The sequence below is a fragment of the Panulirus ornatus genome, chromosome 11 (genome assembly GCF_036320965.1).
Source record: "Panulirus ornatus isolate Po-2019 chromosome 11, ASM3632096v1, whole genome shotgun sequence".
In the NCBI taxonomy this organism is placed as follows: domain Eukaryota; kingdom Metazoa; phylum Arthropoda; class Malacostraca; order Decapoda; family Palinuridae; genus Panulirus; species Panulirus ornatus.
The window spans coordinates 7,404,029-7,416,940 of NC_092234.1; the positions used below are offsets into that span (position 1 = coordinate 7,404,029).

The 12,912-nt window shown below is 38.0% G+C and overlaps 1 protein-coding gene across 1 annotated transcript in view; it reads right to left on the reverse strand.

Annotated features, from left to right (window-relative positions):
• Positions 1–12,912, reverse strand: part of Rbcn-3A (rabconnectin-3 alpha) — a 105,830-nt gene that overhangs the window by 58,445 nt on the left and 34,473 nt on the right. The window contains exons 26-35 of the mRNA XM_071666188.1: positions 12,598–12,730; positions 11,378–11,539; positions 9,563–9,703; positions 8,355–8,553; positions 6,393–6,580; positions 6,011–6,097; positions 5,608–5,871; positions 4,624–4,731; positions 3,638–3,839; positions 1,843–1,954 (exon numbers count right to left, since the gene is read on the reverse strand). Coding sequence (XP_071522289.1) covers positions 1,843–1,954; positions 3,638–3,839; positions 4,624–4,731; positions 5,608–5,871; positions 6,011–6,097; positions 6,393–6,580; positions 8,355–8,553; positions 9,563–9,703; positions 11,378–11,539; positions 12,598–12,730 — 1,596 coding nt within the window. The remainder of the gene's footprint in view (positions 1–1,842; positions 1,955–3,637; positions 3,840–4,623; positions 4,732–5,607; positions 5,872–6,010; positions 6,098–6,392; positions 6,581–8,354; positions 8,554–9,562; positions 9,704–11,377; positions 11,540–12,597; positions 12,731–12,912) is intronic.

Consider the following 12,912-nt stretch of genomic DNA (forward strand, 5'->3'; position numbering starts at 1 on the left):
GGAGCGGTGAAGAATGTGTGGAAGGAGAAAACATTATCTCGGAGAGTAAAAATGGGTTATGTTTGAAGGAATAGTAGTTCCAACAATGTGATATGGTTGCGAGGCATGGGCTATAGATAGGGATGTACGGAGGAGGGTGGATGTGTTGAAAATGAAATGTATGAGGACAATATATGGTGTGAGGTGGTTTGATTAAGTAATGAAAGGGTAAGAGAGATGTGTGGAAATAAAGAGTGAGGTTGCAAGATCAGAAGAGGGTGTGTTGAAATGGTTTGGACATAAGGAGGAATGAGAGGAAAGATTGACAAAGAGGATATATGTGTCAGAGGTGGAGGACCAAACTGTGGGTGGAAGGATGGTGTGAAAAATATCCTGAGCGACTGGGACCTGAACATAAGGAAAGAAAGAGGCGTGCAAGGAATAGAGTGAATTGGCACGATGTGGTATACCAGGGTTGACGTGCTGTCAGTGGACTAAACTAAGGCAACTGAAACGTCTCGAGTAAACCATGGAAAGGGAGCTGTGGTTTCGGTGCATTACACATGACAGCTAGAGACCAAGAGTGAATGCATGTGGTCTTTTTTGTCTGTTTTCCTGGCGCTACCTTGCTGAAACAAGGGGTTGTGCTGCTGTTCCCTGTGGGGCGGGGTAGTACCAGGAATGGATGAAGGCAAGCAAGTATAAATGTGTATATGTGTATATATGTATATGTCTGTGCATGTGTATGTATATGTATGTATATGTGTATGTGATGATATGTATATGTGTGTATATGTGCATTTATGTACATATACGTGTATATAAGTGGATGGGCCATCCTTTGTCTGTTTCCTGGCACTACTTCGCTGATGCAGGAAACAACGATAAGTATAAAAATAATCAATTTCATACATATTCGCCATTTCTCACACTTGGCCCCCTTCTTTGTTCCTTCTTTTGGAAAAGCAAAAAACTGTGTTGCAGATGGCAACTAAAAGGGGTAGGAGCGAGGTGCTGGAAATTCTTGAGCAGAGAATGGGGACAAGAGAGGATTTTACTCTGTAAGGCTGTCATCTATTCCTTACGCTACCTTGCTAATGTGGGAAATGGCAAATACGTATGAAAGTTTTTTAAAACATTTGTCACTTCCGGCATTAGCAAGGTAGCACCTAAAACAGATGACATACAAAAAGGATACTTAGCCATGAGAGCTGGCTGACACCAGCAAGGAAGCCATGCAGCATAGCCAACTGTGCGCACAATCCCAGAGAAAACACGAGCCCCAAGAAGCTGGCTGGGGGAAAGTCGATGATGTCAGCCCAGTGGTAGCTGCCAACTGGCTGAGGACAGGCTTGTTAAACAAGCATGGAGCTACGGATACCTTTGGCAAGTCAACAAAGGTTGAGTGAAGGCTGCCTCCTCAAAGAAATAAGAGAGAAAGCGGAGTCCTGCTTTGAATATTCCAAAGGAATATGTTTCATGCTTATGGAACAATTTTCTGGGGGAATACAGTAAAATTTTTCTTTATCCAAAGTTGCAGATTGCTAAAATTTCATTCAAGCTGTTTACATGGTCATTATCCTCAAGAATGAAAGAGTAACATAAATCTTTCAGACTGCCTTTTACATAATATAAAATTATTAAATAATCAAATTCAAATATCACCAATGACACAAAAGAATATTTCACATTATGTGTGAGCTATTCTGCTGGCAACATTTCAAGGTCAAATTCATAATATGGTATACTCTTATTAGCTATACATCATTTGTTATTTTTCCTAATAAACATTAGCAGCTATAGAAAACTCTTAAACCCACACCAGATATATCACTTCATAAAGATATGCACAGTGATACTCACCGAGAAGCCATCAATGATCCACCGGCACCCTTTGCACTGTTAGCAATACACTGCCGAATCAGTAGTGGATGAGTTCTCAGGTAAATGTAGAAATTGAACACACTTGGATCAGCTAAAAGATTAGGGAAAATATTTGAAGTTAAAGTAACCAAATTCCTTTCTCTTTCATCACAAAGAACAATGACACAGAAAAAAATAATCAATTCAATGTAAGAGGAAATCTGACTTCTGAATCTTCTTGCTTGTTGGCTTTTAAACAGATTCCAATGAATCTTTATTGTCTTACTTATTCTGTTTCTTTCACATTTTGAAGTTTTGAATTATAGCACATCTTACTTCTTCAAACTGTTACCATCCATAAATTATTAAAACCTTTCATTTCCTCTTTCTAGGTTGTAACCTCAAGTTCTTTAAGTCTTTAGAGATAATCTATGAGTTTAATTTCTTCAATTTTGTTACTAACATATCTATGAGTTCTCTACAGTTTATCAATTTCTGCTTGTACAGCTTTATGAATAAATATTTTGCATTTTTATCATTACCCTTCTATCTCCCATGCAAGTTTTCATTGTCAAGCCTCATTACCATTTGCTAATGCCATTCTTGACCATAGTCTTCTAATTTCAATTTTCCCCTGGGTGGACACTCTCTGACAGTTTCCTTTGGGTACTTTTGTACACTGCTCAAAGAATGGGAACCTCTGACCTCAGGGTTTGTCTTAGACCTCTCTACCTATAACAGCAACCTATGATGAGGGGGCACACCAGAAAATGACAAATGGAAACAAAAGAGAGTGGAGGGAGTATGTGATGGACTGTTTGAGAGAGAAAATCTTACAACTCTGGTATTGTCTCATGTAAGCAAAACAATCAAAACATATACAAAGCCAACAAAGCCACAGTTATACATATGGTACTCGATTCATAGTCTGTAATATTCCAAAACAGACAATCAAAAATTAAAAACAAGAGAAGTTAAATGTAAAATACATTGTAAAGGTTGTGCTACTATATATCTAGCTCGGCCATGCTTTCGTCTGTTTCCTTGCGCTACCTCACTAATGTGGGAGACGGTGATTAAGTATAATAACAATTCGGTGATTAAGTATAATAACAATAACAATATAACATGGGAGAAAATCTATGGAAAAAAGTACACACTGCTGAACTATCATAATGAAACCATCATCACATAGTTAGCTTAACTGTGCAGACACACTATCATATGCCATGGGGCTGTAAATAAAAACTGAAGTACCTAAATAATGTGCTATGAAGCACAAAGCAAAGCATCGAAATCTATTATCTTTGAGGCCTATAAACAAAGGTCACAATGCAAAAACACAACAAGCAGATCAAGTGTAAACAATTGTGAAGAGGATATCTGATGACTAGGTGTCATCTCACCACTATGCCAAGACACCAATGACATTACAAACTTAGGTGGGTTGCTGGATCTTTATGATTAAGTATCAGCCAATAAGGAATCATGGTATCTGAAAAAGAGATGAATCCTCAAGGATGCACCCTATTTTGGGGATGAAATGGAATTTTAACTATCTAAAAGCAGGTGGTCTATCAAATGCTCATTGAGCTTTGTTTACAGTTTAAAATAAGAAGTCTGAGGAATATAAAATCAATAATTACATAAATCACTTAAAAATTACTCGTTAATGCAGGAAATGGCAAACAAGTAAAAAAAGAATCTTTAAAGTTTAGGCCTAATTAGTTTCCTAAACTTTATCTAGCTTTACAAAGGTCACTTAAACTTTTCCACACTTAACTACATGACTGACCAGCACTAATGCCACTTGTAGATGATTTGGTGGCTACATAGTCTGGGTGATGTATCCCAAGAATGGCATCAGTCTGCAGCAATGTATTGAGGGAGTTACTGTAATCTCTAAGCATCCAGTATGCTGTAGACCGGATGAATGGATTTGGATGGACTTTCTTCAGGTCCATATTTTCACCTTGTTCATCTTTTCCCAGAATTCTCTGAAATTTTAATACAAAGATTGTTGACTGAGGATTTCTGGTAAAGAAAACTACGCTTGGTTTAACAATAAATTACATATAAACTAACATTATGTTCTAAAAAAATCAACAATCATATTTCTCAAAGACAGCTATTCACTGTCTTACTTGTTTCTCTTGCCTTCACAATCATCTATCTTTTATCAATTTCCTACTTTATACACCTCCTTATGCAGACTTTAAAAGGCACCTCTCATTCTTTTCTGTTATCCACAATTCTTAAACTAAAAGGCATAATCTTCACCTCTGTAACATAATACAGAACTCATGCCTAATGAGCTTCTGACATTTAAAGGAATTTGAATATCTAAATATTGAGTAAACAGGATAAGCAGGGATGATTCTCATGGAGCGTCTTACTCAGAGAATACTAAGTACATGAAGGATAAAGAGACAAACATGATTTCCATAGGATTTGGGAGGAGGGCTTTAAACAGGAACAGGGCTCTGTAATATGATGAAGCATACATTGAAAATAATATATTTGTTAGTTTTCATTCTGAATCATGTACATTCCACAGATTTAAAGAAGGTCAACCCACTTTGAATAAAAATGTCCGATATATAATATACCCTGCGTATGATATGATAAACTATTCTACTGCTAAAACTTGCAATTTGCTCAAACACAAAATAACATTCAAGAAATTATGTCTATGGCCAAAGAATGTTATATGCATGTTCTCAATATCTATGAAAGAAATAAGCCTTCCACTTGTATCACACTGGGGACATGAAAACTCACTGTATTAAGAAGTTTACACAGTGTTGGAGGTACAGCCTCAAACTCCCCTTCATACAGTCGTATGATAACAATTGCTAGCTGTTCATCCTGCAGCTTGTTCAGTACCACCTGAAAAAATACATGGAAATAACTTACTATGAAGGCTCAGTCACCTGTTCCTTATGCTACCCTGCTATTGCGGGAAATGGTGAATATGAAAAAAAAATATATATATTTCTTTCATACATATTTGCCATTTCCTGCGTTAGCAAGATATATATAGAGTGAATTTGAATGATGTGGTACACAGGGGTCGACATGCTGTCAATGGACTGAATCATGGCATGTAAAATGTTTGGGGTAAACCATGGAAAGGTATGTGGGGCTTAGATGTGGATAGGATGTTGTGGTTTCGGTGCATTACACATGACAGCTAGAGACTGAGTGTGAACAAATGTGGCTAAATGAGGATGAACAGAAGATCCTGCAGCACCTAAGTTCTGACTAAACCTACAGGTAACCCAGGCTTAAACAGCTCCTGAGGATCATTTGTGAAACTTAACTTGATCAATTCCTAATTCTTATCTTAGCAACCATAATCCCCAAAGTCTAATCAGTTACTTTTACCAATTTTCATCGATAACACAAAAAAAGGTTTCTGCAGTAGTGCTACAACAATTTCTTTTTTCTTATTTTTCTTTGCATTTCTACTTGTTTTCTTTTATTTCTAGGATAATTTAGTCTATTCCTCAAAGGCCCTAATCCATGATCAAATATATCAAATGAGAATGTTTTCTGAAAGAAATTTCTTAGTTGGAACAAACCAATCTCTTTCAGTGTATCATATGTAATATTTATATACCTGCATAAGTACCTCCAACCAAATGAGTAAATACCCCTACATCTATAAGTATTTCCAACTTCTGTTAACTCTAAAAGTATTAAGTATTTCCAAAATGACTGAATTTTCCTTATGTAAACATAAAATGGCAACAGACTCCTTACCTCAAGGGCATCCTTTAATGCTCCCGCCAAAAGGAAAAATGCTGCAGCATGTTCAAACCTCTGTTTACCCAAAAGAGCAAAGGCATTTTTTAAAGCAGCTTTTCGCCATCGTTCTTCAGAAAAGTTGTTAGCAAAAAAGTCTGTCATTCGTTTATCACTTATAGAGCGGAAGAGGCCCCACACAAGATTTTTCTTCTTCATAGCAAGGTAATATATAGCAGCATCAAGGGGGTCATTCTTCAATAGAAATGCAGCCTTGGCAATCTGAGGGCAGGGAAAGATTTGTTATGTTACAGTCTATTGGATATAACATAATTACTTTTCTTAAGCTAAATGTTAAGAAAGAAAAATGAGTCATTATTTTCTTTCATAAGTTTTTCTAAACATAAACAATTCAAATTACCTTGTTGAAGCAACGGGTTAAAAGAGCATTGTTCCTAACCCACCATCCGAATCCCAGTTCACGCAGCTCAGACCAACGTGGATTACCCTGAAAATATGCATATGTTACTAACTCAATTACAGTTTGAGCCCTCTTTCTAACACATGCATACTTTCTATTATGCTTTCTATATTTGACATTTCCTCATTTTTGAGGAAAATTTCTAAAAACCAATAAATATCTCATAAAATATAACTGATTGCTATGAAGCATTATGCATTAGAAAGAGAAAAATTTTCCCAGAAAGCATCAGCTTAGTTTCGATGAAGACTGAAAATGATAAAAAAAAACATAAGGAGCTTAATGAATCCCTAATGTACTCAGTTTTCTTATACTCATTTACCTGTCTCATAGATGATATGAAATCTAGAAGTTCTTCTTGACTCTCAGAATGGAAGGCCCATACAAAATTGTGACTGCCAATCCCTCCTTTCTGCAATGCTGCACGTTGTGCAATGGGCAAACATCTAAGAAGATACGTGTGGTGCCGCATTGCAAGAAGGAAACGCAAACCACAATCGTCCAGAGTTTCTGATAAAATAGTTTTTAAATTCATTAATCAGCTCATGGTTTTCATATTTATATACCATAATACATAACATCACATCCTTAAGAAATATAATGAAAAAATTTGTAATGTGTATAAGTCAATGTCAAAAAAAAGTCATTCCCAACAGAGAAAGATTAACTAGCAAATATAGGCACACAATAAACACATGATAGAGAAAGACAGAGAGTATATTCATAAGTCATGAGGGAGGGCTGGTGTGAGGCATAAGATTTAGTAGATGATGGGGTGAAGGACACATTCCCAGCCAAGATTACCTCTGCTATGTGTTCAGCATAATAAGAGACACCTTGGCCACTGAAGCAGTACCTGTCCCAGGGAAGGACAGTACAAAAGCCATGCAAAGATGATCCCTGAGGTCTCCCAGAGTGCCAAAGTTGACATATAAGTGGGCCCAATAAGAAGTGATATATAGCTGTACTGGTGATCTGAGCAAAGGGAAAGAGATTCTTAGTGTCTAAGCATGTATGACTAAGAGAGTTTCAAAAACTATGGATATGGCAAAAGAGAGACTGCTAAGGCAGTAGTTAGAAGGTTGGGTTAGTATACTTTCTTAGGGATGGACTGAACCAAGGCAAGCTTCCAAGAAGCAGGAAATGTTTGGGTATCTACACTGAAGAAACAGGACAGAATCACAGGTACCTCAGAGATAAACTCCACTTGGACACCAGATGGTATGCCACCTACAGCATATGTCCATCTATCAAATGACCCTGTATGAGAAAAACATGGGAGAGGGCAAAGTTCTGTATGAGGTGGTGGTGGGAGCACTAGATATGGAATCCTACACAGCTGAGATGGAAGAAACACAGATGCTGAGAATAGTGGTTTTACAAGCAGGAAATTCCAATGTAGACTGATCAAGTGGAAAAAGATGGGGGGGGGGGGGTTCAATTACAGATGCTGCTGAAGAGACTTCTGGTAAAGGACTGGAAATATTCATCAGATGAGGGAGAGGTAAAATCATCCTTTATAAGCTGAGAAAGGGGTCAAAGCAGCACAGACAGGAAATGGCATTTACAATGGCCTGCAGCTGCCACCATCCTGACAGAGCGGAGGAGCTTCATGGCAGCATGGCCCTAAACCGAGCTGCGGGAGCTGACCTCTGAAATCATCTTAACACAGGGTGAGGTAAGACTCAACTCACCCCTGGCACACCCTTACAAACCACTCTTGAGTCACCTACAAGCTATGTTTTCCCCTTAACCAACCAATAAAACTATCATTAAACATACTCATGTGCACATCACCAAACAAACATTTATCAGTTCCCCCTATCCTCCCACATACATACCCAAGCCTCCCAAGGTACATCCTCCCTGTGTGTGCTGTCACCACTACTATGTCACTGAAGACATAAAATATAAATCTTCAACCACCCATCAATAACCTAGCAAAACAATATCACAATATTCCCTTCTCTCTGATATCCTTTGGATTGCCATATGGGTGTGGTGGACAATCTGAGTGCCATGGCATTCCAATATGGGAAACCTATCTATCTATCTACATCTCCGATGCCTGATCCCTTCTGGAACTCTCTCATGTGGGTGGCCATGGCAATAGTCTTCATAACTAGTGAATTCCAGTGCTGCTTCTTAGACTTTAGTGCCTCACCCTTAACAGGCCACTGGCAGAGGGCAACTCTGCTACTACTTCTACCTAATGCTCCTAGAACAACAACAACATGAAAAACAATGAACACATCCAACATTAACAGAAACTGCCTAAGCCTACCCATTGAAGGCTCATCTGTAGTAGTTCTGGAAAATGTCTCCTTCGCTAGCGCCTCCTTGGCTTTGTTTATATCAAATCGGTCAGCAAAGTCAACATTGCATGAAGCTACAGTGTCAGCTAAAGCCAAAAGGTGCATCTGGTCAAGGCTGGAAAGGCCTGGAAGGTGTGTGTGGGTCAGCAGGGCAGCCAAAATCTGAGCCTGAAAAGTAAAAAAGAAATTAATATTATCAAATGCTTTTAGTGTCCAAAGTAACAGAATCATCTCTTGATAAACAGAAATCTGATCATATATTGACAAACCTATCAAGTTATGTAGAAGGCTGTAAATCTGCACTTTTACATGCAAGCTATGACAAGTAACAGGTTTACTTATATCTAAGCAAAAAGTATGGTTCAATCTTGCAAAATTTACAAAATACTATCATCCTTTTACACAACTACTTCTTGTGCATTAGCAAGGTAGTTTCAGGAACAAAAAAACAGCATCTTATTTGCATATACCCACTCTCATGCTGTTGTGTACAATGTACTGAAATCAAAGTCTAACATCCAAAGCCAAGCCCCATAAACTATTCCATGGTTTACCATGGCTACTTTATATGCCCTGGCTCAGCTAAGCAAGAGCACATCACCCCTATACATCATATCAATCCCCCAACACAATCCCATCTACTTGTGTTCATCACTCAATTTTTTGCAGCAGCACTAGACCCCTCCCAACTAAACCACTCAATAACTAAGTACCAACCCCAAAACAGAAATAAAAATCTTAACCTGCTTCACATTTCAGCAACCTACAATTATACATAATCAGAAATTTCCCTATCCCAACAAACACAACACTAAAGAACACATACACACTGAAAGACCACACACACAAGTTACACTTTCTTGTCTATGCTTTGGACATCATCTATCCACATAACAATAAAAACACCAATTCATTATATCTCAAGACCCTTCAAACTCATAATACAACTAGCATGAAGACAACACTAAACATTTACAGCTCAATTGCTCAAAATTCAAAGACACAAACACAATAACACTACATTTTATGACTTCTTGTACTGCATGATGGACATGGCTGGGTTGCTGAAGCAGCTGATCCATGAATTTCAACTGTATGCACCCCTTAGGGGGAGGGGGGAGGGGGGAATGGCTTGGATAGGAATCAATCTAAAATGAAATGACAATGGTATACTCACTTGACGTGGCCCAAAGAATGCAATGCTCTTAACCTCATGAGACAGTGACTTGCGTCGACCACTCAAGTCTACTTCATCATCATCCAGCGTGAGATCATCATCAACTGACATAGTTGGTGCCCCAAACAATTCAGCATAAGTCTGCAGATTTCATATATTTATAATTTAAGAAAAAAATCTAAATAACAGTCAAGAAGGTACATAACATTTATCAGGGTTTACACACTCAAAAGCATTGCAAAAATACAGATTATCTATTTATGAGCCAACATACCACATGTGTAACACACGTTACCAGAGAATACTGAAAAAGTGGATTATGTCTTGAGGCAGAAGCATGCTGCAATGAAGATGGGATACTGTACATACAGAGAATGCTAATCATGGAGAATTTGACCCAAAAGCTGATATTCCAACCTAAAGTCATCACACTAATCCCCATCAGGATCAGTTTGGATCATACACAAACACAAAAGGATGCAGTTTCTTGTATTCTACATCTGAAAATGATTATACCAATCTGTATGTATACATTTATTACCATGTATGGAACTGTTACATAAATTCAGACCACAGAATATTGCTACACTACTTCCACAACCTTCACTGATGGAGTGCATAAAGATAATTTACTTAAAACAGGTCCTAAGGTATGTAAGAATTAGATAAATAAAACTGAAAACTGAGAGCTATAAACTTCTTTTAATAATGCTAAACACTAAAACAACCATGATTTGTTTTTCCAAAAGAAATGAAATAGACAACCTTCACTAAACTAACTAATGTTCCTGCCTAATGTTCCAACCTACTACATTTGTCAAATGTTCCTTCTAACTACTTCTACCTAAAGTTTCTACCTACTGCTCTTACCATTTAGCCAAAAGGCAGGGCTAGCACACAGAACTCATCAAAGGAAAATCTATAGTTGTGATGAATGAGTTGTCCGAGTTAAAAAGCCTTGTCAAAAGTTATGTGTAAATAACCTGGATAGTCTGGTACATTTTGTAGGTACTTATTCAATGCACTCTTAACTTTCTTTACTCTGCATTCCATACTGTTTCTGATGGTAGATGGCATGGTGCTGAAAAATGTTGGGCCCCAGATATTTAAGGTGTTCTCTCTTTTTGTGCAAATCACATCTTTGGATTTCAGAGGTAGTATTTCACAAAGTCTTCCACGCCTGTCATGCCAGTGGGATCTTATTTTTGAATGTAAGTATATCCACAACTGGTGAACTCTGACACTGCTTCTTAGCCTTTAATGCCTCACCCTTAACAGGCCACTGGCAGAGGGCAACTCTAGCACGGTGTTTCTAGAGGCTCCTACCTAAAGTTCCTATTTCTTCTACCTAGCATGTGTACTTAATGTTCATGACTGATGTTACAGCCTACTGCCTCTAACTGATACTCCTGCCTAACATTCCTACCTACTACTACTACCTAATGCTCCCAACTGATGTTCCTTCCTACTTCATCTATCTACTGCTCATACCATTCCACCAAAAGGCAGGGTTTGTACATAGTGCTTACCACAGGAAAACCTAGTTACAAAAAATGAATTGTGCATGTTGAGTGTTGTCAAGAGTTTTGTTTGACAGGGAGCAGACTGTATGTCTCTGGACATAATGTCCTCGTGTACATGAGGCATAGAAAAAGACAGCTACCTGAGTTACAGAAACGCAACTTGAAAACTACAGAAGTGCTGGCTCTCTACACAGCCATTACTAACCTTCAGATACCCTGGCAGGGATTACTGACAATATCCCTCCCTGCTCAGTAGCTGTCTACCACCTATTGCCTACTTAAGTCAACTTACATCTTCTTTATTGTCTGCTTTCTTTGCTTGATGATTTTGTGTATCCTTATCAGCTTCTAACAGCAACCACAGTGGCAAAGGAGGAATGGCTGTCACCTCAATGTAGTCCAGAGTGAGTTCCTCGGGTAGCATAGTCAGGGATCCCCGTCCCTCTCGACTCGCCTGTGAACCAAAATACTTAAATGATTAGAGTAAAATCATGATTTTCACAACTGTTAAATTTCCAAAAAACTGAGGCAGGCTCTGGAAAAACCCTGATGATAAGGAAATATATCACCACAAAGTTAACATGAAACTTACACAATATGATGAAATACTTAAATGATCAGAGTAAAATCATGATTTTCACAACTGTTAAATTTCCAAAAAACTGAGGCAGGCTCTGGAAAAACCCTGATGATATGGAAATATATCACCACAAAGTTAACATGAAACTTACACAAGATGATGCAGTGCTATGCTTAATAGCCGATTTGATGTTTACCCTCTAGTAAATCCATGGTCTCCTTCTAAAATCCAAAAGGACAAGACAAATGTTCAGATAAGGGTAGTTCTACTTTCTCTTTTTCCTCCTCTAATGATATGGTGTGGATTTCAATTACAAGAAACTATTGTTGCAAACCTAGGTGGGGCAAACTGATAATATAGGATCAAGATTCCATATCTCCAAGACACTATAATTAATGCAAACAACTAAGTAACAGTGCTGACTGAGGGTTCACATGCATATCAGGGGAGAGTCAGGGTATTTGCACCTTCATGACTCCATAATTTGTATGCGGATCTGACTTTCTGTACTTCAAAAGTAGGGTGCAGCTTTTGACTGACCCAGGTCCTTTGGGTTCAAGATCTCACTTTCTTCAATTTCCATTTTTTTTTCTATTCAAAGGGGTGTAACTTTCTGATCACCACATATAATGTTGCTGAAAATAGGTAAAACATTTGTGGATAAACTGTCAACTATTTCATTGTGAGCTTCTGTGGCATTCATGAAGAAAACACTCATCTCATTCTGTAGGCCAAATGTAAAAGATTTTTGATCTACCTGCCTCAGTTCACATTTTTATTGGTTCTTTGACTGTCCACTTAGTAAAATTTTGGTTCTGGACTATGCAAGATGTGAAACTATGAATCAATGAAAATGCGAAATATCAATTTTCTAGTAAAATCAGTATTCAAGGAACAATACACTTACAGATAAAGACAGAACAGACACTCACAGAGCCTCCTTGGTTGCCAGACATGGACAAGGTGCGTGAGCGTGACCAACTACGGTTGCGAGGATCATCAACATCTGAAAGGCTGGTACGATAAATCACATCCGTGCTCCTTTGGCCTAACTGTGATAGACACCTGTGGGAAAACAATAATTAAACAAATGACACACAAAGATATTCATTCATTTATTTATATTTCATAATTACTAATAACTTGAATTCAGTGACCAAAGTATTTTTCTTTTATTGCATGGCTTTTGCTGTGAAGAAAGAAGGCTCCTGCAGTACTTTCTCCACTCATTATGGTCTTGGCACCAT